The following is a 27,013-nucleotide window of genomic DNA, read 5'->3' as shown; positions in this document are numbered from 1 at the left end:
AGAAAAGTGGAGCATGAGACTAGAACAGAACAATAGGTTAAGGATTTACTGTAGTCACCTTCACAAGGCAGCCACAAGACATGGTTTAGACGAACCAGTCACACTTTAGTTTTCTATTGCTGTCTAACAAATTATCACAAACTTCATAGTTTAAAAAACAACTTATATATTACCTCCCAGTTTTGTAGGTCAGAAGTCTGCTATTGTCATGATTTGCTCTCTGCTCTACTTCTTGCAAGACTGAAAGGAAGATGTTACTCAGCTGAGTTCTCATCTGGAGCTCAGGGTCCTCTTCCAAAGCCAATCTGTTGTTGTCAGAATTCAGTTCTTTGCAGTTGTGGGACCAAAATCCCCATTTACTTGCTGGCTGTCGGCAGTGATACCCCTCAACTTCCAGAGGTCACTCTCAGATCCTTGCTCCGTGCCCCCTCCCTCACAGCAGTTCCCTTCCACCTCAAATCTCTGACTTCTTCCGTCACCAAATGGAGGAGGCTCTTCTTCTATAGGGCTTCATGAGATTAGACTGGGGCCAGCCAGATAATGTCCCTGTCTTAAGTTCCAATGATTAGTAAACTTTTTACATTTGCAGAATCCCTTTTGCAATGGAATATGACAGAATCATAAGAATAACATAGGAGAGAAGGGGAAATGGAGGTCATGGGGCCATCTTAGAATTGTGCCTCCTACACACCCCATGAAAAATGGGACAAATAATACCATGTTGTTGAACATATGAGGAGCACAGAAGCAAGGATGGATGCTAGGGCCCAGATTTGGGTGATGAGGTGAATGCCACATCTTTTTGAGAACTGAGGTAGAAGATCACTTCCTGTCTCCTGACAGTGAGGATGAAATTAGAGATTTCTTAGTGCCTCTCCCAGCTTATGCATGGCCCAGAACAAGTCCATACCGAAATGCAGCTCCATTTATATCCCTGTTAGTGGGAGGACATTCTTGTTGAGAATTCCTGAGGGAAAAGGGGAGAAACCCAAAGTTAGTATTCCATACCTTGAATAATTCAGGCAACCTTACAACAGAGATTCATCAAGAGTGGGAGCCTTTCTAAATTTGTGAGGACATTAGCTTTTACAATATTTTTAAAGAGACAAAGTTTTATTATTTTAACTTCACACATTACTTTGTTCTATGACAACCACTTTTCAGAGCAAAGGTTCTAGGGAACACGATTTTAGCACTATGTAAGAATCATGGATCTATCGGAGATACCAGTATCTCAAAAATGGATGCTTCTGAAGTTTTTGAAATTGGCCTGTTAATTCATCAATAAATGATTCCTTATGCAATCATACTTTTGCTATTAACTAACTCAAGAAATAATTTTCTTTATAGATAGCTTAGAGGAAAACATTACAAATTGTCTACTTATGGAGTTCCACATTCACTCAGCAAATATTGAGAGTGCATTAGGTTCTAGGGAATTTGAGGAAATCCAAAATATCTTGAACAATTTAATAATTTAGTGTAGTGGTAACAGTGAAAAAGAGCAGAACAAGGAGAGGAACTGAGGGGGGGAAGTAGAAGAGTTCAGAAAAATTAGAAAGGAGGGTGAGAAGCAGCAGGCAGGCTTTTCAGAAGAGGAGTCACTTGGAGCTGGACTTTTAATTGTTAAATCCAGAGCCTATGCCCTGGCTTCAGATGCTCTGATTGATCTATTCCTTGCCTCATACTCCGTACTCACAGCTAATTACCCTGAACACATGAAATCTACTCCTGCCTCAGAACCTTTGCACTTCCTGTTTCCTCTGTCGATAATGCTGTTATGCTGTTCTTCCAGATTCTTCACCCACCTAAATCATTCTCAACCTTCAATTCTCAGTTTAAGAATTACCCTCTCAGAGAGGTTTTTCCTCACTTCCCTGTCTACCGATCCCTTTCTTTCCTCTTCCTGAATCCTTGCCAAGCACCAGGTTTGTGGTGGAAGAAAGACAACAATACTAAAATGGCTGCCATGATAATATCTCCATTTTACAGTTGAGTATGCCAAAACTCAGAAAGACTAAGTCAATTCTCCAAGGTCACACAGCCAGCGGGAAAAGAAGTTGAGATTTAAACCCAGATAGGAAGATCTCACAGCCCATAATTTTAGCCAGTATGTCTTAGGCTGCCTTCATATTATAATCACTACAGGTATTCATTTAGAAAATCAGAAAATAGAAGAATGTGGAAAAGAAAACCTGCAATTGAGCCACCTGGATAACTCCTGTAATATCTTAGTTTACATACTTTCAGACATTTAATCTCTGCCAAAGTTGTTTTCAAATAGGACCGTATGCCAACAGATACATGAAAAGATGCTCAGTGTCACTAATCATCAGGGAAATCCAAATTAGAACCACTGCAAGATACTACCTTCTATGTGTCAGAATAGCTAGAATCAAAAAACATGAAATAATAAGTGTTGGTGAGGATATAGAAAAAACAGAATGTTCTTGTGCTAGCGGTGAGAATGCAAACTAGTTCAGCCACTGTGGAAAATACTATGCTGGTTTTTCAAAAAATTGCATAAAATTCCAATAATTCTACTACTGGGTATTTATCCAAAGAAAATAAAAACACTAATTCAAAAAGGTGTGCGCACCCCTATGTTTGTTGCAGAATTATTTACAATAGCTAAGATATGGAAATAACCTAAATAGCCACTGATAGATAAATGGATAAAGAAGGTGTGGTTTATAGGGGTGTCTGGGTGGCTCAGTAGATTGAACATCTGACTCTTGATTTTGGCTCAGGTCATGATCTCTGGGTGATGAGATCAAGCCCCATGGAACTTGCTTAAGGTTCTCTCTCTCCCCCTCTGCCCCTCCCCCCACTGCTTGTAATCTCTCTCTTAAAAAAAAAAAAAAAAAGATACACAATCAAATATTAGCCACAGAAAAGAAAGAGATCTTGCCATTTGTGACATAGATAAACCTACAGGGTATTATGCTAAGTGAAGTCAGAGAAAGACAAATACCATATGATGTCACTCAGATGTGTCTTCTAAAAAACAAAACAAATGAACAAACGAACAGCAGAAACAGACCCATAAATAGAATAAACTGATGGCTGCCAGAGGGGAGGGCATAGAGGCATGGGGGAAATGGGTGAAAGGGAGTGGGAGATACAGGCTTCCCGTAGTTATGGAATGAATAAGTAAGTCACAGGCCTGAGAGGTACAGCATGGGGAATGTAGTCAGCAGCACTGTAACAGCATTTTAGGGTGACAGATGGTAGCTACACTTGTGGTGAGACAGGATCACATACAGAGAAGTCAAATCACTATGGCATTCACCTGAAACTCATGTAACATTGTGTGTCAACTATACTTCAATTGAAAAAAAAAAAAAAAGAACGCCAAATTTTTAAAAAATGGGGCCTTATAGTCTGTTTAGTAACCTGTTTTTTTCTACCTAACTGCATACTGAAATTTCTTTCCATGTCTTCCCTCATTTCTGAACAGGATTAGCTGTTTCTACCAGATGTCTACCCTGGCCCAGGTATCCCCCTAGGGCAATTACAGCTCATCCTCGCAAAGCTTTTAGGTTGTTCCTATTCTTGTCCCCATTTCATAAAGAGATGAAACTGAGGCTCAGAGATGCAAAATAATTTTTCTAAATCGTATAGTCAATAAATGGCAGGGACAGAAGTAGGAGATCTATACCATTTCTGAACTCTTAATAATTTTCTTCACTGTCCCAGAAAAAGCTGTGTTGTCCCTTCGGTGAAATGAATGGGGGGTGGGGTAAGAAGAGCAGCTTCTCCCTGCCTTCTGGGGCTGCCCTGCCAGGTTGGTTGGGGATTCATAGGAGGTGGGGTGTGAGCATGCTAGGAACTGTGTAGGTTGATAAAATACCTGGCAATGGAAGATTTTCAGCTCGTTATTCTAAGTAAAATATCTCCTTTCCATACACCTTTCCATACGCTTTGTGCTGGAGCTAACCAATCATTAATTAGAGCAGAAGTACCAATTGTTATTTTATCTCTTGTTTGCTGGTGGGACGGAATCTATTTTTAAAAGCCCACAACACTCCAACCCTAGGACTTCAAATGCTGGATATGTTGGGCCACAGACAAGGACCCAGACCCATACCTGGTGCCCTGAGTCAGGGACCCAGGGCTTCAGAACCCATCTCACTTCTGAAATAAGCTAGTGGTTCAGCAGATAGTAGGAACTCTAGGAAGGGGTTTGGATATAGGAAAACCATATGTTTTGGTATTATGGGCTAGCCAGCAGGCAGCTAGCTATAAAAAGAGAGTGGCTTCTTCTAAGAACTTAAGCCCAAAAATATATGTGGAGGAAGTCCCATTTTTAACATCAGTATGGTGCCAAATATTCCTTTGTGTCTAGGAACTGTGGGCAAGTGGTGCTTGGGACCTGAGAAGGTAAACTCTGAAAGATGAGAGTGGTGGCCCTGGTCCAAGCTGGACCCACTTTCAGCACATTCAAATGATACCGTTGGAATTCAATGGATCTGAGTTCACATTCACGCTCCACCACCTACTTTGTGACCTTAAGTCAATTATTTCATCTCTCTGAACCTCGGTTTCAAAAGGGCGTCCAAAGGACATAAGCCTATCTGGGCTGAAGAGAGCAATGGGGATTTAAAGAATGGATGCCAAGTGTCTTTTGCAGTACCCAGTTCAAAAGCCAATCCCAGAGAACAATGGCTGTTGGGTGGTTACTACACTTGGGGCAAAGTGTAACTCTTGCTTGTTCACTTTCTTGTCCCATCTCCACACCACAGCACAGTCTATTCTTGTCCCCAAGAAATGCCTCTCTATTTCAGAATGTTCAAAGCCTGCCTGCCCTGCACAGCCCTGCCAATCACCCCTCTTCCATGCTGCCTTTCCAGATTTTATTTCCCCACTGCACATGAATTTTCCCACCTCTGCTCTTCCCAAGCACTTGATCAGTCGTTCCCTGTGCTGTGCACCCCAGCCTGGGTCTCACAGCTCCTTCTGTGTCGGTCATACTCGTTCTACTGATTCCCTTGAGAAGAAACTTCTCAGTTTTCATCAGGCCTGGTAAATATCTAGTCCTCAATAAATAGCGTGTAATTATTCATTTATTCAGTATATGTTCATTGAGCATCTACCTTATGCCAGGCACCATGATGCTAAGCACGGGGGATATAGCAGTGAATGATACAGATAAGACTCTTGGCATCACTGAAGTTACATTTTAGTGGAGACAGATGAATAACAAATCAATTGAGATTATATATATATATATATATATATGTATATATATATATATATAAACTTGGACTATGATAAGTGCTATGAAGAAACCAGGTAAGGTGAGAGAGAAATGGGTGGCAGAGATAATCTGGAGAGATGTGAGGAGGTGAGGTATGAACATAAACCTAATGTGTGGATGGAGGCATGTTTGGGACAATTTCAGTGAAGTGAGTTCCAGGCAGAGGGAAAAGCAGTTGCAAATGTCCTGAGGTGGGAAGGAATTTGGTGTGTGGTAGGAACTGCAAGAGGGCCCATGAGCCTGGGGCATGGCGAAGAAAGGAAAAACGGTACAAGATGAGGTTAGAGGTGATCCAAATCAGCTTGAGCCCAGGAGGGCATTTGGATTTTCCTGCCTAAGTGTGACAAATTTTAAGTGGGGTGGGAAACATTATGATCCTATTTATAGTTTTAAAAGAGTCTCTGGCTACTATGTGGACATGGATTGTACAAGGAGAAAAGCAGCATGTGAAATGTGAAGCATGAAATGTGACAGTGATATTTAGTGTCTAGAATGGGAGAGAAAGAGACATGGTGGAAATGGCTCCCTGGTATTTGGTTTGAAGAGGATGGACAGTGATGCCATTTCCTGCAATGAAGAAGAGGGAGAAGTTAGTAATGTTGTATTTATTTGGGGCTTTTTGGTAGGAGTTCCTAGGGAGACAAACCATAAGTGACTCTTAATCTCACGAAACAAACTGTGGGTTGCTGGGGGGAGGGGGGTTGGGAGAAGGGGGGTAGGGTTATGGACATTGGGGAGGGTATGTGCTTTTGGGTAAATTGGAAGGGGAGATGAACCATGAGAGACTATGGACTCTGAAAAACAATCTGAGGGGTTTGAAGTGGCGGGGGGGTGGGAGGTTGGGGTACCAGGTGGTGGGTATTATAGAGGGCACAGCTTGCATGGAGCACTGGGTGTGGTGAAAAAATAATGAATATGTTTTTCTGAAAATAAATAAATTGGAAATAAAATAAAATAAAATAAAATGCTGGAGAAGACTGAAAAAAAAAAAGAATTTTGTTTTAGATATTTCAGGTTTCAAGGTGTCAAGGAGGCAGTTAGATAGACATGTTAGAGGTCAGGAGAGGGTCTGGAAATTGACATTTGGGAGTTGTCAGCTTCTACAAATAAAGGACGTGAACTGAAGGAGGTCAGCTGGGGCAAGATGGTCGGCAGGGTTGGGAAGAGGGCTGAGGCCTGAGCTTTGGGCACAGAAAGAACTTGATATTGGGTGGAAAGGAAGAACCAGCAAAACAGACTATGTAGGAATGACCCTAAGGCTCCTGAGTGGTTTAGTAAGTTAAGAGTCCAACTCTTGATTTTGGCTCAGATCATAATTTCAGGGTCATGAGTTTGAGCCCCACATTGGGCTCTGTGCTGAACATGGAGCCTGCTTAAGATTCTCTTTTCTCCTTCTCTCTCTGCCCCTTCCCCATGTTGTACACACATGCATGTGTGCACACATGTTCTCTCTCTCTCGGAAAAAAGAAAAAAGAAAGAAAGAAAGAGCAATCTGCAAGATAGGAGACAGGAGTGGAGGGGCCTAGAAGCTAAGAGGAGGGTTTCTAGAAGAAATCATCAATATCACCATTATTACACCTGACATCTTGAGCCCTGCTGTGTCTCTGCTAAGTGCAAGACATGACTGACTCCCAGAATTCTTACCATCCATGAGATGGAAATCATTATCTCCATTTTCATGTGTGGAAGCTGATACTTAGAGAGGGACCAAATTAGTACCTGAACCCATCTACACCCATTCTTTTGCAAACTATGCCCATGCCACACTTCTTTAGCCTACCTAAATGGAAAACAACAGGAACTTAAGACAACTCTTCTTTGAAACCTTGCTCTGCAAGTGCTGCAAACTTGCTCAAACTTGCAGGGTTGCTGCAAACTCTAGCTCACAGACTACTGGGGCTTTCCATAGACCTTGTTGTCTAACCCCTAGCTTCCCACCCCTGGTACTCACCCCAGGAGTCCAGGGCCATCCCCCTGCCACAGTGCTGGAACACGGTGACCAGCAGCTGGGATAATTAAAATGAGTCACTCCTGCCGCACCACGGAAGTGCTGAGTGATTTGCAGCTGGTGACAAATGGATGATTGGCCAACCAGACACAGTGTCTTAGATGAAGTGGCCTCATCAGTAAAATTGTTGCATGTGGCCAGAGCTATTTACCCTGGTCTGGGAACCTTGATGTGTCATCCCAAGTGAGCCTCTCTGTGAGCATGGCTCAGCTCAGTAATTAGCCAGGATGGACTTTTGTTTCTCCTAGTAATTTAGAAACAGGCCATCTGAGTTTCTGCCTTCATGCCCATGTTTTCATTACTTTGTAAAAATAGCCATTTGAGAGACTATGGACTCTGAAAAACAATCTGAGGGGTTTGAAGTGGCGGGGGGGGTGGGAGGTTGGGGTACCAGGTGGTGGGTATTATAGAGGGCACGGCTTGCATGGAGCACTGGGTGTGGTGAAAAAATAATGAATACTGTTTTTCTGAAAATAAATAAATTGGGAAAAAATAAATAAAATAAAAATAAAAAGCATTTTAAAAAGAAAAAAAATAGCCATTTGAAGCAGATGACAAAGGGATATAGGTTGCACTCAGTGACCTCTTGAGCTCAGCTAAATGAAGGCACACAGGAGGTGTCCCTACTGTCCCCTTCCTCTTGGGGATGACAGGAAATGCTTTTGAAATAAAGAAGAATGTCCATATCCAACTCCTTTTTAGAGAGGTCCTATAGAGTAGGTTGATGGGATCAAAAGTTGATTGCTTTTTAATAACTTTCTACTCCCCATATCCCAAGAATCTGCTTTCCTGAATGTTCCTGACGATGGTGTCAGCTCCCTCACCTCTAGGCAGGCCATTGTTCCTCACATCATCTGCATTACCTCCATCCTCAAATGCTTATCCTGGGCCAGGCACTGTGCTACATGCTCCATTTATATTTTCCTTTTTAATTATTGGAAATGCCTTGAGTACTATTACTTAATTTTGTAAAGGAACAAGCACAAAGAGATATAGTGACTTGCCCAAAGTGACAGAACCAGTAAGTAATGAGGCAGGAATCCATCCTGCTTTGTCTGAGCCCTGGGTCCATTCTCTTGACCAGTTCCCTCTATTTTCTCCTTAAGGATAGCACAAAATTGTCAAATGAATCATTCTAATATTTTACTGGGTGTTTATATGGAGGTGCTAATAACTACAGAGATGTCGAGATATTTCTTGACTGCTGTAGCACATTAACTTAAACCAAATGGGCAGAAGACATGAACAGACACTTCTCCAATGAAGACACACAAATGTCTAGCAGACACATGAAAAAATGTTCATCATCATTAGCCATCATGGAAATTCAAATCAAAGCCTTACTGAGATACCACCTTACACCAGTTAGAATGGCAAAAATTAACAAAACAAGAAACAACAAATATTGGAAAGGTTGTGGAGAAAGGGGAACCCTCTTACACTGTTGAAGGGAATGCAAGTTGGGTGAGCCACTTTGGAAAACAGTGTGGAAATTCCTCAAAAAATTAAAAATAGAGCTACCCTATGGCCCAGTCTTTGCACTACTGGGTATTTACCCCAAAGATACAGATGTAGTGAAAAGAATGGCCATATGTACCCCAATGTTCATAGCAGCAATGGCCACAATAGCCAAACTGTGGAAAGAGCCAAGATGCCCTTCAACAGACGAATGGATATATACACATATACAATATATACAATGGAATATTACTCAACCATCAGAGAGGATAAATAACCAACTTTTGTATCAACTTGGACAGGACTGGAGGAGATTATGCTGAGTAAAATAAGTCAAGCAGAGAAAGTCAATTGTCAGATGGTTTCACTTACTTGTGCAACATAAGGAATAGCATGGAGGACATTACGATAAGGAAGAGAAAATTGAGGGGGGAAATTGGGGGGAAAGACGAACCATAAGAAACTGTGGTCTTCAAGAAACAAACTGAGGGTTTTAGAGGGGGGTGGGGGCTGGATTAGTCCAGTAATGGGCCTTAAGGAGGGCACATATTGCATGGAGCGCTGGGTGTTATTCATGTAAACAATGAATCTTGGAACACTACATCAAAAATAATGATGCATTGTATGGTGACTAACATAACACAATTAAAAAAAAAAAAAGTCTCTGACATTCACGGTAGGACTGAGGGCAGGAGACAGAAAAACGTGGCCCACAGGCCAAATCCAGCCTGCCATGTGTTTTTATAATCAAAGTTTTATTAGAATACAGCCATGTGTGGGTGTTTACATGTCGTCTGTGGCTGCTTTCACACCACAACAACAGAGATGAGTAGTACATAAGGCCCTCAAAGCCTGAAATATTTACTAAATGGACTTCTACACAAAAAGTTCGCCTACCCCTCATCTAGAGCAACAAATCCAAGCTGAGATTAGAAACAATTAAAGGCCTACAGCAAATCCTAATTCATGATCAAGACAGGAAATATCTGTCAGAACCAGAAAATGATCCAATCAGAGCTTAGCTATCCTCTATTAGCATCATCTTTAATAATATAGTGTCTTATTAACAAAAGGGGAAAAAACATCATTTGCAAAAAGAGATTATGGCCAGCATCAAGTACATGTCAGAATCCATTCACTCACTAGGCATGAGCTATCATTTGAACACTGTCGTCTCTCATAGCCCCTGCTCCCATGGATCACCAAACCCTGTCACTTTGATCTCTTCATCTCTTCAGCCAGTCTGTCCCTCCAAATTTCTTTGCACTGTTTTATCAAGTTCAACCCAGCATCATCTCTGTTGATCATTAATACCATGAGTAATAATCATAGTAACACCTTAAAAAAAATCATTACAGCGGTGTGGTTAGAACTGTACTAGGAGGATGACTATAGTGTGATTGGGGAGTTTACAGAAGAGATAATACCCCACTACCTCCACCATTTACCTCTATCAACTGAGCCTCTCCTACCCCCACACCTATTCTGCTTGGCAGTCTCCTACTTACACTCCAAAATCTAGCACAATTTTCTCCTCGTCTGGTAACTCTCCCTGACCCCTGCCAGCAGAGTAATTATCAAACCTTCCCATGTCCCCTTAGTGCTACTTTCTTACTTGTCACATAATTGAGATAGTACTGTAATTACCATTTATGACATTAACATGAGACGGTGATGATGGCTCTACTGAGGGCCTACTATGCTCCAAACACCATGTGAAGCACTTTGCAGAGAATCAGGGCATCAAACTCTAAAGCTTGTGTTTTAATCACTAGGCCACACTGCCCTCCCATCTTCTCCATGGAAGGCAGAGACGGTGGTCTACTCACTCCTATCTCTCTGATGCCTAATAGTGCCTGCCATACAAGCCGGATGAATGGATAAATAGTATGGTACACATTTCTAAAGATTCCTATCCACTGGTCATTCAAACACTAACCTAGGTTCTGCTGTGAAGAGATTTTACAGATGTAATTTGAAGTCCCAAATCAGTTGACTTTAAGGTACAGAGATTTTCTCCAAGTGGGCCTGACCCCAACAAATGAGCCCTTTAGAAACGAAGAAGGGCACATGACGTGATGAGCACCGGGTGTTATACTCAGCTGATGAATTGTTGAACACTGAATCTGAAACTACTCATGTACTATGTATTGGCTGATTGAATTTAAATTTAAAAAAATAAGAAACAGAGTTTTCTCTAGTGAGTGGAAGTCAGAGAGGTTCAAGGAAAGAGTTTGCCACACTATTACTGGCTTGAAGATGGAGGAGACATGTGATCCAGAACACAGGCAACCTGTGAAGCTGAAAGCAGCTCCTGGCTGACAGCCAGTAAGGAGAAAATGCCCTTGGTCCCATGATCACAGGGAGGTGACTCCTGCAAACAACCGGTAAGCTTGAATAACCAAGCTCTAGATGAGAATGACAGCCCCAGTCAACACCCTGATTTCAGCCTGGTGAGAGCATTAGCAGAATCTAGATACTCTTGATCCAGACTATTGATCTACAGAACTATGAGACAATGAGCGCTGTTAGAAGCTGCTAAGTTTGTGGTGATTTGTTATCCAGTGACAGAAAACAAATACAAAGAGGTTTCCAATTCTGTGGAGATGCTGGTGGTCAGACTGCTTTCTGTAGCTTCTAAACATTCCACTGAGCTTTACAAGAAATGAGTATTGGTTGTGATAATGTGGGTGGAAGAAGTCCATGCCCATCTAGAAATCAATCAGAATCTGGCGAGGGAAGTAATAATGTTCTACAGTAGGTAGAGTGCTGACCTAGAAATAGGAAGTCCTGTTTACTAGGCCAAGATTTGCCAGTGCCTCACTCTGTGGCCTTGGATGAGTCACCTTGTCTCATAACTGTAGATCTTTCATCTGCAAGATGCAGCTAGTCATCCTTCTCCCATCCATTTCACGGGACTGCAAATATAAGATCAATAAAATAAACAGTCAAACAAGCCATAGAAGTTGTGACCAATTCTGGATTCCTCAATCACATAGGTACTTTGGGGAAGAGTTGTGCCAAGTTATAAGACTAATAAAATTCAGGTGACTAGGCATCCCTCCAAGGGCCAGATCAAAGCTGTTCCTTCCCTACTAAGGAATTTATCCTATAGCTCCCAACCAGAATAATTCTCACAAAAATAATGCCTCATGTTTCAATAGCACTTCTCAAAGGGTTTTTGCCACTATGATTTTAATTCCAATAGCTTGTATCAGTTGAAGGAAAAGAGCCAACTAAGCCTAGAACTAAAAGTTTTGGTTTCTCACCATGACATAGGGTTAATCTCACCCATTCATTACACAGAGAAGACCACAGAGGCTCAACTGGGCAGGCAACTTGCCAAGGTTATGGGGCTGGTCAGTGAAAGAGCAAAGACACTTATTCCCAGTCACAACCTCTATTAATTCCAATTCCCTACCTGTGGTAGGGAACTGGGAAAATGCAGAGTTCTTGGACAGAGGGTCCAGCTTTGCCTGTACCAGGTCTGAAATGAAGATAGGCATAGCCTTACACTCAAGCTCCTACTGTGTGGATCAAATGCAAATGAAGCATTGGAATCATGTCATTTTGAGGAGCCTCTACCCTCACCCTCTAGTTATTCCATGGATGATACTTATTATTAAACAATAGACTCCTTCCTTGGTGTCTTTATTAAGTAAGTGGGCATGTGGGGAATAGTGTGTAGGATAAGCTGCTCTCAACACCTAGTGGATAAATACAGATTAAAGGATAACAGGGAAGAAGGAGCTATTATTGGCTTGGAACTTTCTTGGGAGGGCTTTGAGTTTTCCTAGATGATCTCCAAGTTGGGATACCTTAGCTAGGTCTCTCGGTTGAGTGATGTTGGAAAAGGAGGTAGCTATCCTAAACACTTGGTTTGGGGCTATGACTCCAGGCATCCTGGGCTATATGCAAGTTTGGATTCTCCTGGCCCTAAAAAATATGCCAGGTCTCTAGAATCCAGCGTAAATAGAACTGACAGGTTATGAGAAAGGTGACATTCATGCATTCACTTGTTATTGAGGCCCACTCTGTGCCCGGTGCTATAAGATTTTTTACTTTTGTGGAACTTGTGATCCAGGGGAACAACAAACCGTCAACAGTCACACAAATTGAGATCAGATTTCAACTGCAATGTGAGCTACATGGGGCTCTGAGATTCTTAAGTCTGAATGCTAAAAATGTACTGGGTAGGGTGAGGTCTGAAGGATGAACAGGGCTGATGCAATGATCAGGGGGAATGATGGCATGTGATAAGGGTGTGAGCCATTTGAGTAGGAAGGACAAAACAAATCCCAATGTGACCAGAGTACAGAAAGCATATTGTGGAGACACTGGAGAGCAGGGCAGGGATCAGATCCCATATGGCCTTGAGGGTCACCAATGAGTTTGAATTTTATTCCAAGTGTAAAGGGGTTTCATGGATTTTACACAAAGAAGCAACATGATATAATTAATGTTTTTATAACTATCACTCAGGCTGATTAGGCAAAGGAATGAGAGGACAAGGAGCTACATGGAGGGAAGTCTATTTTAGATGCTACCGTGGTCACTCAGACTTGGGAAAAGAGCAGCATCTTCATCACAGCCCCAAAACACTGCTATTTACCATCTCCTAAGGCAAAAAGAGCACTGGATTAGTTATCAGAAGACTGGGGTGATTTTGAGTACAGATGTATACAAGTCTTGGAGTATGGGGAGAATAGTTTTGCCTTTATAGGTCTCATTTTGTTTGACTGCCCAATGGGAGCCATGCAGCCTGGTCTACCTACTTATGATTTTAAATCACAGAAACTCAGAGATGGGAAAGATGGGAGGAGTATGAGAGATGGCTGGCTCCTTGTGATGTCTGATCCTTCCTCTAAGTAGACTTATGTCCCTAGCACTTTGTACCCAGGGGGACTAAGAGTGGGCACCAAATACAGCATCTCTGTAAATGTTCTACTACTTGAACATCTTCAGAAATGGAGAAACTCACTCTCACCCTCAGGACAGCCAACTCATTGTTGCACCACCCTACCCATCAAATACCCACTTCTTCATTTTTAGTGTTTGTTTTCCTGAAACTTCTCCCAAATGCTCCCAAATCAGGTTTCCTGGTAGCAGTCTCATGTCAATCCTTCAGCAAACACCTCTCTCTCTTCTGGTCTCCTCTTCCCGCAGCTATTCTTCCCATAACACAGCTCTGCTCCACTCTCCCACTCTCCTTCCTTTGAACAGATTTCCTTTTATTTCCCTTTTAAAGTGACGCATCTAAGACATTATTTTCCATAGAGCCCAGGAGGGGTTGAATTTTTTGAAGTGATTATTGCCTGCCTAGAATGGAAAGGAGCCTCTAAGAAATGGAAACAAAGTGGAACACACAGGAACATGGTAGTAACACAGAAAAGGTTGACCAGAAGGTTGAGAACAGTGTGGAATAATCAAGCAAGCTAGCAGGCCTGGGTTCTGTTCCTAGGTCAGTGTGATCTGAGACTCGAGGTTCTTTATCTGTAAAACTTATGGGGTGGATTGGTGATTTCTTTCTTTGGTTGTTAAGTATAAGGTTTTAGTTAAGCACTGTCACCTACTGAAGACTCTGAGCTTGAGGCTGTCAAGGCACATGTTAGAAAGGATGTAAAGTTACAGTAGCTCCAGGATAACACTTCCTTAACAAAGTGAGCCAGATGGAAAGAGAAACAGAATGCAAATAACTTTATCACTATATGATTTGGTATAATCCAATGCCCTGTGTGTCAAACACATCAAATCACCCCATATGACATTGACATAATTTTGTAATATCTTTGGGAAAATGTTCTAGAATTGGCACTCTCCTAGCCAAATCTGAAAGATCCCAGTAGAACTCTTGACTGGCCCTATTTCTCTTCATTGTTGGGCATAAAGAGGAAAATCGGACTCTAAGAAGATCAGGACCAATTTCTTACCTCCTTTATCACTGCTACAGTTTCCGCTTTGATCCAGTACAAAATATTCTTTGTCTTTTATTTCAGCCAAACTCTTTTTCTGTGGTAGAAGGGAGCACTGTGCCTACCCTCAACAGTGACATTCCCCCAAAGTGGCTAGAGTACAACTGTTCTCATTCTGTCTCCAATCCATTCCCCCTTCCCTTCCTTCTAGTTGATCATTTTTATGACCTTTGATGACCAAAAGAACAATAATGAGAAGGCAGTCTGAAACATTTCTGAACATGATCAAATGTGTGCATCATGTGTTTAAATGCATTTGCACTCATATATGTTTGCACAAACATTTGGTGTGTATGTAACTGCATTTAAAAGGATAGTTGTACATGTGTGTGATTTTGTAGACAAGTGTTGACATATCTGTCTTTGTTGGCACAGGTATTGGAGTATATGCATGTGTGAAAGTAGTGTGAATATATGCCTGTGGGGTTTTAACACCCCTGAAGAATAGCAACCCCATAGGTCTTTATCTGTTTTAAGGAACAAAATGCCAGAGAATCTCTCTGACATGAATTCTCACATCTAGCTGACAGAGGAGAAGGGTGCAATAGGGTTTGACAGCTCTGCTGACAGGGTATAGGCTAGCCCTTGGCCCTTCCCCATAGCCTTCTGCGGTTGATGTCTATGCTTCTGACACCTCTTCCCTTTGGCCTGCAGGTCCCTGTCTGGCCGCATCGTTGGTGGTGTCTGGTGGTTCTTCACCTTGATCATCATCTCCTCATACACAGCCAACCTGGCTGCCTTCCTGACCGTGGAGAGGATGGTGTCTCCCATCGAGAGTGCTGAGGACCTAGCGAAGCAGACGGAAATCGCTTATGGGACCCTGGAAGCAGGGTCTACTAAGGAGTTCTTCAGGGTAGGAACATCCCTTGTCCTAAGGCACCTTCATAAGAGGGGATCCTCATTAAGAAGCCTGTGATTATAGGCAAGCAGGGTAACTTTTTAACTCAGTACAAGTCACAGAAACCCAGAGTTTTTCTCAGCTTTCTACAAATCACAGAGAAATCTACATTTCTGTATTTGTGGTAACTTCAAAGCTCTTTCATTGAACCAGACCCCTTACATATGCCAGATGGTGCCAAGGTCACTGAGGGCTGCAAAGGATAGGACATGCAGTTCCTTCCCTGCTCCCACACATACTTGTAATCTAATCAGCAATTGATCAGGATCAGCTTAGGGACAAGGTCCAGAACTTTGCAATGTATGTCCCCCTCTTAAAGACTTGATGAATAAGGAGATGGTATATGGGAAACAATTACTGGAACAGGTGGTCTGTTTAACAGTGCCAGGAGAGAGAAAATGTGAAGTGAGAGTGGAGGTGGTGGAAATGCCATGTGACTGGAGACAGCAAGTGGAGGCAGAGGAGCAGAGAGCTTAGGAGCCTAGGATCAGCCAGACCTAGGGCCAGAACCTGGCTCCATCCTTGTTCTCTGGCCTGTAGCGGGGTTGACATCATTTCCTCTTCTATATCATCTGGAGAATAATATCTACCTCAAGGAGTCATTATAAGATTAAAAGAGATGAGGCATCTAAGACACAAGGCTCTGTTTCCCATTAGGGCTTCGGGGTATAGGCATTTGGGAGCCATTTTGATGGAGGGGTAGGGCTTTGTAGCCACAAACTTTGGAAAAACGTTTCTAGGCATCATGAAACTAGGGCAGACCTGGGTTGGCTCATTACATTCCAGGAAAAGGGGACAACTTGAACAAATTCCCCAAAGCAGAAAAACCTGTAGTTCCCTGGACATTAGACATGTTCATCCTAAAAGCTGAACAAAATAGCACATGGAGTTACCATGTTTTGGTGAAAGAAAAAATAATAAACAATCACTACCACTTACTACCACTCACTATGAATCAGGCCCTGTTCTAGCACACCCTGCATGAATTATCTCATTTAGTCCTCTCACTAGAGAGACTAGTTAGAAATTTGTTGTCCCCATTTCATATATGAAGCTCAGAGACATAAGAGTAATTGCCTAAGGTCACACAGCTAATAAGCAGTGGAAGGAGAATAGACAGCAAGCTTCTACCTTGTTTCAGACAAGGGATAGGAATCCTGTGCATTACCTACCAGGTTCTCACTACAACTTCATGGAGCAAACCCCTGGCCCAGGGTAAACCTACAGAGTGATGTGCTCAGTTTCTTGATCATGGGTTCTGTGTTCTGTATAAGAAGGAGGAAAGGGACCAAAGTCTTAACAATCACTGATCCAGTCTCCAAGGCTAAAATCATCCACTTTCCATATGCTGGAGCAAGAAGGTAACTTGGAGGTCACCTGGTCAGTCTGTCATTTTAGAGAGAGATGTGACTTGCTTAAGCTGGAAAAACCTTCTGAAATCTCATCATAATTCTCTGGCATTTTTAGCCTGCAACCAAAATGTGAAGGAGATGTCTGATATTTGTCCATACGACTAGTCCTATGCCCCAGGCCTGCTGATGAACAGCCAATTGTGAACTGGGAACAGCCAATTCACTTACCCACTACATACCCATGCTCTCATCCCCCATATCTGAACACATCACCATCCCCAAATCACTTTCCCATCCATGGTCTCATTTATGTTCCACCCATGACCTATGGCAAAACAGGGCTTACATGTCCATTTTGTGGACAAGAAACTGGAATTCAGAGAATCATAATGTAAGTGTCCAGGGTGAACACAGTATCTGTTTCCTCAGCTCAGCCCAAGCATTCTTACCAATGACCCACACTGTCCTGATGAGGTGGCATCAGTAACTGATTTTTTAAAAAGATTACTCAGGCTATTAGGTGGGCCCATGGACAAATCTAATCCAACCATTTCCTTTGGTAGTTGGGGAAACTGAGGCCCAGAGAAGAAAATGGGCATGTGCTAGCTACTCAGAGGCACGGCCAGGACTTATGACTTGAAAGTTCTCTGTTAGTAACTATGTCAATTGACATACTTCTATTTCTTGTCCAGAGCACACTGTTAGGCATCTAGAAACAAGATAATGTATATTCTGTAAGCTCTGTTCACTCACCAGGCCTACTGTGTTGGTGACAACAGGTTATAGTTCATATGCGAACTCTGATTAATCATCACTGTTTGCCTAGAGTTCGATGTTGAGAGGGGACTCTGGGGGCACATCTGCACAGTGTGAAAGAATTCCTTGACCGGTATCAACATCTGTCACATATAGGAAGGAAAACTGGTCTCGAGCCAGCCATGTATTGGGCATTCTTTTTTTTTTTTTTTTTTTGGTACTGGGCATTCTTATCCTAAAGTAAAACCTAGAGAAAGGGCACAATTATTAACAGTAATTGCACCACTTATGGAACACCTACTATGTGCCCAACACTGGGTCATCATTTTACCTTTGTTGTCTTATAATCTCCAGGCAATACTGTGCAGTGGTTGCTATCATCATCATTGTCAGGATAGGAGCACTGAGGCTCAGAAATGTTGTTACTTGCCCAAGGTCCCCCAGCTAGTAAGATCTAAAACCTAAAACAAGGGAGGCAGCCGGCTGCAGTGAAAAGGCAGGGGTGTGCAATCAGGAGACCTGGGTTTTACTCCTGCCTCTGCCCTGACCTTGGAGAGTTCTCTGCCACACTGTGGGCCTCAGTTTCTTTACGTGTAGAAAGTAAGCACTGAGAAGATATGCCCCCATGAGCTCCTCCAACTCCGTGACTTGGACCTTGAGAATTTTCCCACCAGGACTTTGGTGGGTGGAGAGACAAGGATCACCCACCACCCCCATGAGGCAGAAGAAGGGAATGGTGAGACAAGCATTCTTCTATCCCGGTCTCCGAAAAAGAAGTCTAGCTTCTTGTCCTCATGGCAGCCCAGAGCTCCTAAGCAGACCCAGCCCCGAGTCACTTAATCCTCCATCGACATTTTAATTAAGATGTGTGAAGGGCTGTGAGAGCTGCAGATCATAGGAGAGATCCAAGAACAAATACCCCAAGTATGCTTCCGATCCTCCCTGCCACTCATGCTGCCTTTGCATCCCTGGAGATGAGATTTTCCTGATCGCCTGCTCTGAGCGGCGATAAGCAGAGCCCTGGCGTTTGGGGCACTGGGGTGAGGCTGAGAAGACATATTAATTTTCTGCATACTGCTGCCCAGAGGGCTGTTCAGCTCTGCCTGTCAGCAGCCCTGCTCCCTGCCGTGGCCATCCTGTCAGGTCAAATTGCATCTTGCCATTGCCCTGCTGGGTGTTCTGTTGGGTTTCTGCCTAGAAGATCATCTGCAAATCTAGTCGCAGCTCAATTTATACATTGCTCTGTTTCTGTGAGAGAATATGATCTACATTGAAGATGCTCTGATTGGTTCTGGGTATTTCCTCCCCTGACTGTGAAATTCTCCCTCCCTTTTCTTCCCTCTTCTTCTTCTTCATGCAGACATTGTTGTTTGAATGATGTATCTTCATGTAAAGAATCAGATTTTTCAAGCCCACAAGGGACTCAAAGGTCCCCATGCCCCAACTCCTCATGAAACAGATGGGGAAAGACTAGAACCCAGGCTACTCACTCCCAGTCCAGTGGCCTTTCCAGATGGTCAACCATGCTGTAAAGCACATCATCTCATTGATCTAATTACAGACCCCACCAAATGCCTCTCTGAAATTCTCAGTAACAATTTCCATTAACTTTCCCTTGAGACTAGAATTTTTCTAGGCCCATATATCCTTACAGATCGGTTGGCTCATACAACAATGTCCAGCCATATTTTGCCAACATCTGATATTAAAATCAAGGAAATAAACTCGATATTTGTATGCAAAGAAAAATGGCATCTTGTGTCATTTTATACTAAACAAATCTGTAACCTGTGTATTAATCATGAATTGCATGACTCTAGCGCTATCTTTAAAAAAAAAAAAATAGACCCTTATATGTGTTTAACACTTGTCCATTTACAAAGCCAGACTCCAATACCCCTAAAATGCATCTGCCCTTTGGGGAAAGGATGCTCTTTAGAAAGAGCATGTTAGACGAGAGGGATGACTTGTGGTTCTGGGTTGTGGGCCTTGACTAAGGGCCTACTGTGTGCTGTAAACTCTGTGAAGGACTCACAGAAGGAAAGATGCCCCCTCTCCTTCAAATAGCATCCACATACTTGAGACCTATGCACAGCAATGGTGCTCCCCATCTCAGCAGTCTAACCTGACAGTCCAGTGAGGACCAGAACAGTGTGTCCTAGAGGAATACCAGCCCTTACAAGTGGCAGCCTCAGAGGCCACATAGATCAGAACCACCTGAGGAACTTGTGAAGAAGACTTTTTTTGGGCTCCAGCTCAGACTGCTGAGTCACAGTCTCTAGGTCGAGGTTCAGAGGAGGGGCATGTTAATATTTACAATTTCTACATATGACTCTGGTGCCCACAAGAGCTTGTGAACTACTGTCCTTGAAACTGAAGTGGCCTCAGAATACATAGGATTTGTTCTGGTCTGTGAAATGACTAGTAGCATGTGGACAGAACAAGCGTAGCCAGTGAAGTAAACAGTCTAGGCAAAGTGCCAAAGAAGGGAAGGTTCAAAATGAGTTCAGGAAGAAGGGAGGAAAACAGTTTGGCTAGATTTAGAGGCTTTTGAAATGTAAACAGGCTCTAGTATTAGGTCTCAAGTTATTAGCTTTATCAGACCACAGTTTACTTTCTGAGGGCTGTCTTGTAATAGGACTCACGATCCAGAAATTCCTCTGACCTGTCCTCCGATAATGAAATCAGATTCCACTGATACTCACTCTGCAGTTCTGGGCAGTATAAACATAGTCTTCTTGAACAATAGATAGGTTCTGTAATGTCTTTAGAACCTAGACAGGGTCCCATTTCTCCACTCTTCCCATACAGAAGGAGAGTCTAATTCAGCAGTAATTAAAAGATTCTGAGCTATTCTGTTCATTCTGTATTTGCAAGATATTTGTGCTTTGGAAACTACTGATACTAATTAGAGCCTCTTATTTTGCAATCACTCATAATTTGTTTCTTCCTGAGCTAATCTTGCTCATGAATGTGTGATCGAGCTACACTCAGCGCTTCGTCAGTGTGTGTGCCGACCTCAATGCCAAGAGCAGCCAGAACTTAATTCCAGCTTTGCTCCTGTCCCCTGCCAGAGGTCTAAAATTGCCGTGTTTGAGAAAATGTGGACATATATGAAGTCAGCAGAGCCATCGGTTTTTGTGAGGACCACAGAAGAGGGAATGATCCGAGTGAGGAAATCCAAAGGCAAATACGCCTACCTTCTGGAATCCACCATGAATGAGTACATTGAGCAGCGGAAACCCTGTGACACCATGAAGGTGGGAGGTAACTTGGATTCCAAAGGCTATGGCATTGCGACGCCCAAGGGGTCCGCCCTGAGGTAAGTAGCCAAGATTTGCTTCCTTGGTACTCCCTCTCCCCTCCCTACCTCAGGAATGAAGCTGCTGTGTCTGCCACATGGCTCCAGTGCCACAAGGCAAGCTGTCAAGGGGGCTCTTCATGGACACCTGTGGGCCTGGAAGATTCCAGTCACCCGAGATCTTCAGCCCTGAGGTTGGAAATTGACCTGGGGGCCTCAGCTTGCTATGACTGTCGCTGTCCGTGTGTTCCTCCCCACACCTCCCCTTACCCCTCCAAGTGTGTCAAACATCAATGAAACTTGTGTTTGTGTCATGGATCGATAACACACCATCCTTCACCAAACACTCCCATATCCAACTAGGCCATGAACAGAGTTCTTCAGCAACCTGGATTCTTTGAGAGAAGGTGGTTTGTAATGTTTGTCTCAAAAGAAACTTAAACACATTGTCCAAATGAAAGATCAAGTAGTTTGAGTCCTGATGGCTCTGGCTATGGCAATCAAAATAATACCAAATGAATGGCATTACCTATTCTTTGCCAGATACTGATTTCTTTTTTTTTTTTTTTTTAAGATTTTATTTATTTATTTATCTGAGAGAGAATCTCAAGCAGACTCTGCCCTGGGCATGGAGCCTGGCATAGGACTCAATCTCATGAACCTGAAATCATGACCTGAGCTAAAACCAAGAGTTAGATGCTTAATGGACTGAGCCACCAAGGTGCCCCTCAGATACTGATTTCTTTAGCAAGAAACAGGCAGTTCAATAAAGAAGCAAGTGGATTTTACTCTCACATAAAGAGACTCTGGTATTCGTTTCAAACAGCTAAGGTAGAGTCCTATAGACTTAGGGTCAAAAGACATAGATTTAATTCTTGGATTAACTACTCATTATCTTACCAGAGGCAAGGCATATCATCTCCCTCACCTGCAGTTTCCTTATCTGTAAAGAGAGTTTACTCAACCCAGCTCTTCCTAGATCCAAGATAATTGGGAGTCCACATGGGATAATCTATATAGAAGGTAATTGAAAACAGCATTGTATGAAGTAACCTATGAGATGTTATGTCAATTTACAGAGGGACTAAATCATTTTAGGGAAGGATAATGTTCAAGGAAAAGTTGAAACATGTTTTAAAAGGTTGCAAAAGGATGGAGAAGGGTTCCTAACCCATCCTGACATCGAGGACCAACTCTGCCTCTACATCTTGCATTAATTTCAGTAATATTGAGCCTGCAAGGTTCTGGGTACTAGGCTCAGACCTGGAGCTACAGTTTTGAACAAAACAGACATAGTCTCTCTCCCTATGGAACTATATTTTTGCAGGGAAGATAGGCAACAGGTGAGTATTGTTTGATGGCTCATGACAACTATGACAGTTTCTGTGATCACTGAGAAAAGGGGACCTAGAGGACACCAACTTCCAGTAATATAGCCAGAACAAAACTCCCAATACAAAACCTAGATATGCAGGATACAGTTAGAACAAATTGCCTTTTAAGTGGAAGTTAGGAAATCCCTAGGCCAAAACAGGAAAAGTACATCAAAACCAGAGTAAAATGCATAAACTAACTATTCAGGGGCTCCCCTAAGCAGGGCAAAGTCACAAATTATATGACAGTCTACATGAACAAGAATCGAAAGTACATCTAAAGACATAAAAGTAATGAAAAACATTTTTAAAAAAGAAAGACACTATCATAAGGGACCAGACATATTTAGAAAAATACCAGTTAGAATTTAGAGAAGTAATAAAATCTCAGTGGGAGGGTTAAACAACAAATTGTCAAAGTGGAAGAGAAAATTACTACACTGGGGAAAACAATGTAGATAATTTCCCAGGACATCACACAGAGATAAAAAGATAAAAACCATGACAAAGAGGTTAAGAGACCTGAAAGAGAAAAACAAAATCCCAGGTACATCTTCTATGAGTCCCAGAGACGAAAGGATAGAGTAGAGGCAGTATTTAAAGGGAACTTTCCAGTATTTATGGAAAACATTAATACCCAGATTCAAAAGTTATGTGTCCCAAGCAGATGAAAATCAGCAGCTGATTCACTTGAAATTGCAGAACTATAAAGACAAAGAAGATTTCAAACATACTTAAAGATAACGGGTCTAATCTGGTGTGCAGGATGGGTGGGAAGTGGCCAAGAAGGCTTTTCCAATAAGGCTTATTCTCAAGCTGAGCTATGATGGATTAACAAGAGTAAATAACGTAAGTGAGGGGAGTAAAAGAGACAAGCAGTTCAGGCAGAGGGAACAGCATGTGCAAAGACTCTAAAGTAAGGAATCATGGTACAATTGATCAACTAAAAGAAGCCAAGTGCTCTTGGAACATAGGTAATAGAAAGGAGAAAACATTAAGTTGAGATTGGAGAATGACACAGAGAAGGATTTTATAAAGAATGTTTGTCCTTATTTGAAGAGTAATGAAAATACATTAGATAATTTTTTTTTTTTGCTATGGCATTCCAGACTACGTTGGAGAATTTTAAATAATTGTCTGAAAATTAGGAAATAAAGGTATCTGGAGGAGTACAGACATAACAGAATATATCTCATGAAAGGAAATCAAATGGACTAGTATTTATCAATCATGGATTTTTGCCTGTAACAACTTAAAAGAGTCTCTGTACAAGTTTAGACAAAGTTCAAAGGGGATCCAGAGGAGACTGCTTGGCGAGGAAGAGACTTTTATCTCAGAAACTTATACAACACTACCCTAGAAAAGCCCAGAGTAGAGAATGAGCTCTTATAGGTCTCAGAACATCAATGATGCAGTATTACAATTTAATGAAGGCTTTAAGAATCAAGGGTATTATTTGATCCAAATACTTGGATATAAAGTTAGGAAAACAAGGCACAGAGAGGTGACATGATTTGTCTAATCAATAGAGTATTTCTGCCACCACATCCCACATACAGGTGCCGAAAACAAGGTGACACACTCAGAAAATATTAGATGTTTGAGTGACATGAACCTAAAGCTCTGGTCATCTCACATGCAAATGACTTTCCACTATAATAAAATCTACCACTGAGTGAATGCCTACTCCATGCTACATGATATGGTATATGCATTATCTTAATTAAATTTCATACCTATGAAATACCATTATCCCTACTTCACAGATAGGGAAACAGAGTCACAGATTTAAGTTACCTGACTAAGTTGACACAACTAATAAGAAAGTAGCCAGATTTCAAGCTCAGATAGCCTGATTCGAGAGCCCATGCCTGTGACTTACTCTAACGCTTCACTGGGTTTTATCACTGATAGCATCATTAAAGGCAGAAGACTGGGCTTCTGTCAGGTTCCCGGTACCTATTCTCATGGGTCAAGCAATAGCCAATAACTCAAAAAAGCTATAAAACAGATGTTCGAAGCCCAGAGCACCCACTCATTACTGTGAAGATGAAAGGTGATAGTGATGGTCATTTTAATGTGCGAAATACCACTTCTTTGAGCAGTAACACTGCTTTAATGGGTTTTACACACTCCAAGATTCTTTGGGGATAAATATTGAAAATAATTCAACTCTGTAATAAAGAAAACCCTAATTCTGTTGTTTATATCTCTATAAGATGTAACAACTATTTCTTGATTCTGAGAAAGCAAGAGAAAGGAAAAGAGAAATGAAAAGGAATGCATTCCAGATATAGATCACTGAGAGTGGATATCCAAGTCAAGAATACCCAAATGTTCGTGGGTACCCAATGTACCCAGCTAGCTCTCTCCCAGTGCTCCATTTTCTCCAGTGGCAACTTCTGTGAGAGCCATGGGGTTTCCTGACTCAAAACCAGAAGAGTAATGTTCATCCTAACAGGACAGTGAGTTTCTGACCTAGGAAAATCCCTTTTGCCTCTATGGGATTCTCTCTCTCATCTCTGTATTAAAAAGAATCATCCTAGCAACCAATAGTGCAGAAGTTTCATGAAACAGAGAATTTCAAAATGGTTATAGAAAATATGAGAGCATGCACACACACACACACACACACACACACACACACACAACTCCAGCCAGAGTTCCATTGCATCTTGGCCTCATATGCCCCAAAGGGTGCCATTTCCCCAAGGCATGGTCAAATACCAGAATCATGGCAACCCAAATGCCACACAGACCTGTGTGCCTGTTCCGGAAGTCTTCAATCCACTGATTTGATCCCAAGAATGCAATCTACATGACATAGGTGGAGAGTGAGGAAGCAGTAAGAGGCAGTATCTGCTTACATTTCCTCTGGTCCCCATTTAAAAGGGGTTTATCTGTGTTCAATATGGCAGCAGAAATCAATTTTAATGCAGATTATTTAGAATTACAGCAAATACTTTTTAAAACACTTCAGCCATTCTCAAAGCTGGAGCTCTGCAGAAACCTTTACAGAAAGGTTCTTCAGCACACTACAGGCACTGTCACAAACCACTTCCCTTCTGCCCTATAAAGTGGGGCTTCCACAGCCCTCACAGGCAGATGTGCTCTGGGTTCAGCACCTGTGCCTACATCAAAAGGACTTCCCTGGCAGCCTTTCTCTATCACTTACTCTCCATAAAGCCAGACTTCACCATTCCTACAGGGATTCAGCCCCTTCCAGCCTGCCTGGAAAAAAAGCTCCAAGTTCCTCCAAGGCAGATCACCCTGTTCTGCCTCGGAAGGTCAGAGAACTGATAGCTGAGGTCCAACTGTTCCGCTACAACTTGCCAAGTCTACTTGGCAGAAGCCAGGCCAGAGTCCCTACAGAGTGTTAAAAGACTGTGTTAGTGACAGAATGGTGTTTTTGTCTCTTCTGCTCTGGAAACAAATACTCTGATTGAAACGAACTGGTTCCATGCTTGATTTTCCATTTGGACAGGTGGTGTTTCTTTGAAACAGATGCTGTTTGTTGGCTGTCACTGCATGTTTGGGGTTGGGTAAGGGGCTGAATTATGTTTCCAAAGCCCTTAGGTTATGGATAAAGACCTGCTCAGCCAATGCCAGTCACTAGGGAAAGGCAATTGGTAAATCACCTAATTATGATCTATTGGGCCCTTTTATTGCCAACTAAATGTATTTGCTGGTCCAAACTAAAGTCTCCTTTCTTTATTATGATGAACACTCCCTTCAGTTAGGGACAATGTGTTCAAATTTCCTCAATAAGGGGGCATGGCCCATGTTTTACCAACCCAAGAAGGAAGCCACACCAGATGGGCCTAAGTTAAAATCACAATTAATGATTCTTCTTCACAAGCCATTTATCAGGAATTTGATGGATTTGCTGAGTTATACCCTAATCAGAACATTGGTCAAAGTCTGGTTTTTAACTTTGACCATGGTTACTATGGAGTCTTTTCTGGTCTCTGTGATTGTGACGTTTATTTTTTGTCATGTGTCTTGTCCATGCCAGATGTATGGGCCAGGGGGATGGGAGATCCCTCCTACAGCTCAGTGAATTGTGGGTGGGCACCCAGAAGGGTCTGAGACCTGGTCCCTGGGCTTTCCATTCATCTTCACAGATTCCTTTCTCAATATCTCATCCACACGATGTGCACACGCTTCAGAGAATAACAGTGAGAGAGATGCAGTCCTAGCCCCTAAATTATGCATAACCCAGTACAGCTTATGAGCAGAATTTACAGAGAGCCTGTCATTCTGCCCAGTGCCGTAAGAGTCAGTGACACCCCAAAACAAAGATAGTCAACATCTGAATGGAAGGATCTGCAAAGGATTTGTGGCAGAGGTAACATTTAACATAGGACCTGAAGAAATTGTGATAATGAGAAGTGGGGATGGAGTACTCCAGATGGAGGGGATAAAATGAGCAGAGGTGCGAAAACATGGGGTTTACTTTAGGAACAAGAAAGGGTTCACTGTAACTACAGAATGCATTAATAAGTAGGAGCAACTGGTTGTGGTCATACTGTGAAAGATTTCAAATGTCTCTATTTTTTATTCAGTGTCAGTAGGGGCCACTGAGGCCATTGATGTAGAGAGATCCTGGACCAAACAGGCTCCCAAAGATTATCC

General features: G+C 42.3%; 1 protein-coding gene across 2 annotated transcripts in view; it reads left to right on the top strand.

Annotated features, from left to right (window-relative positions):
* GRIA1 (glutamate ionotropic receptor AMPA type subunit 1) overlaps positions 1 to 27,013 on the top strand; it is a 308,116-nt gene that overhangs the window by 246,002 nt on the left and 35,101 nt on the right. For both annotated transcript variants that reach the window (XM_044230963.1, XM_044230971.1), the window contains exons 12-13: positions 15,353 to 15,551; positions 20,779 to 21,026. In XM_044230963.1, coding sequence (XP_044086898.1) covers positions 15,353 to 15,551; positions 20,779 to 21,026 — 447 coding nt within the window. The remainder of the gene's footprint in view (positions 1 to 15,352; positions 15,552 to 20,778; positions 21,027 to 27,013) is intronic.

Source organism: Neovison vison, chromosome 1 (assembly GCF_020171115.1).
Source record: "Neovison vison isolate M4711 chromosome 1, ASM_NN_V1, whole genome shotgun sequence".
Classification (NCBI taxonomy): Eukaryota; Metazoa; Chordata; class Mammalia; order Carnivora; family Mustelidae; genus Neogale; species Neogale vison.
This window is presented reverse-complemented; position numbering and strand designations above follow the sequence as displayed.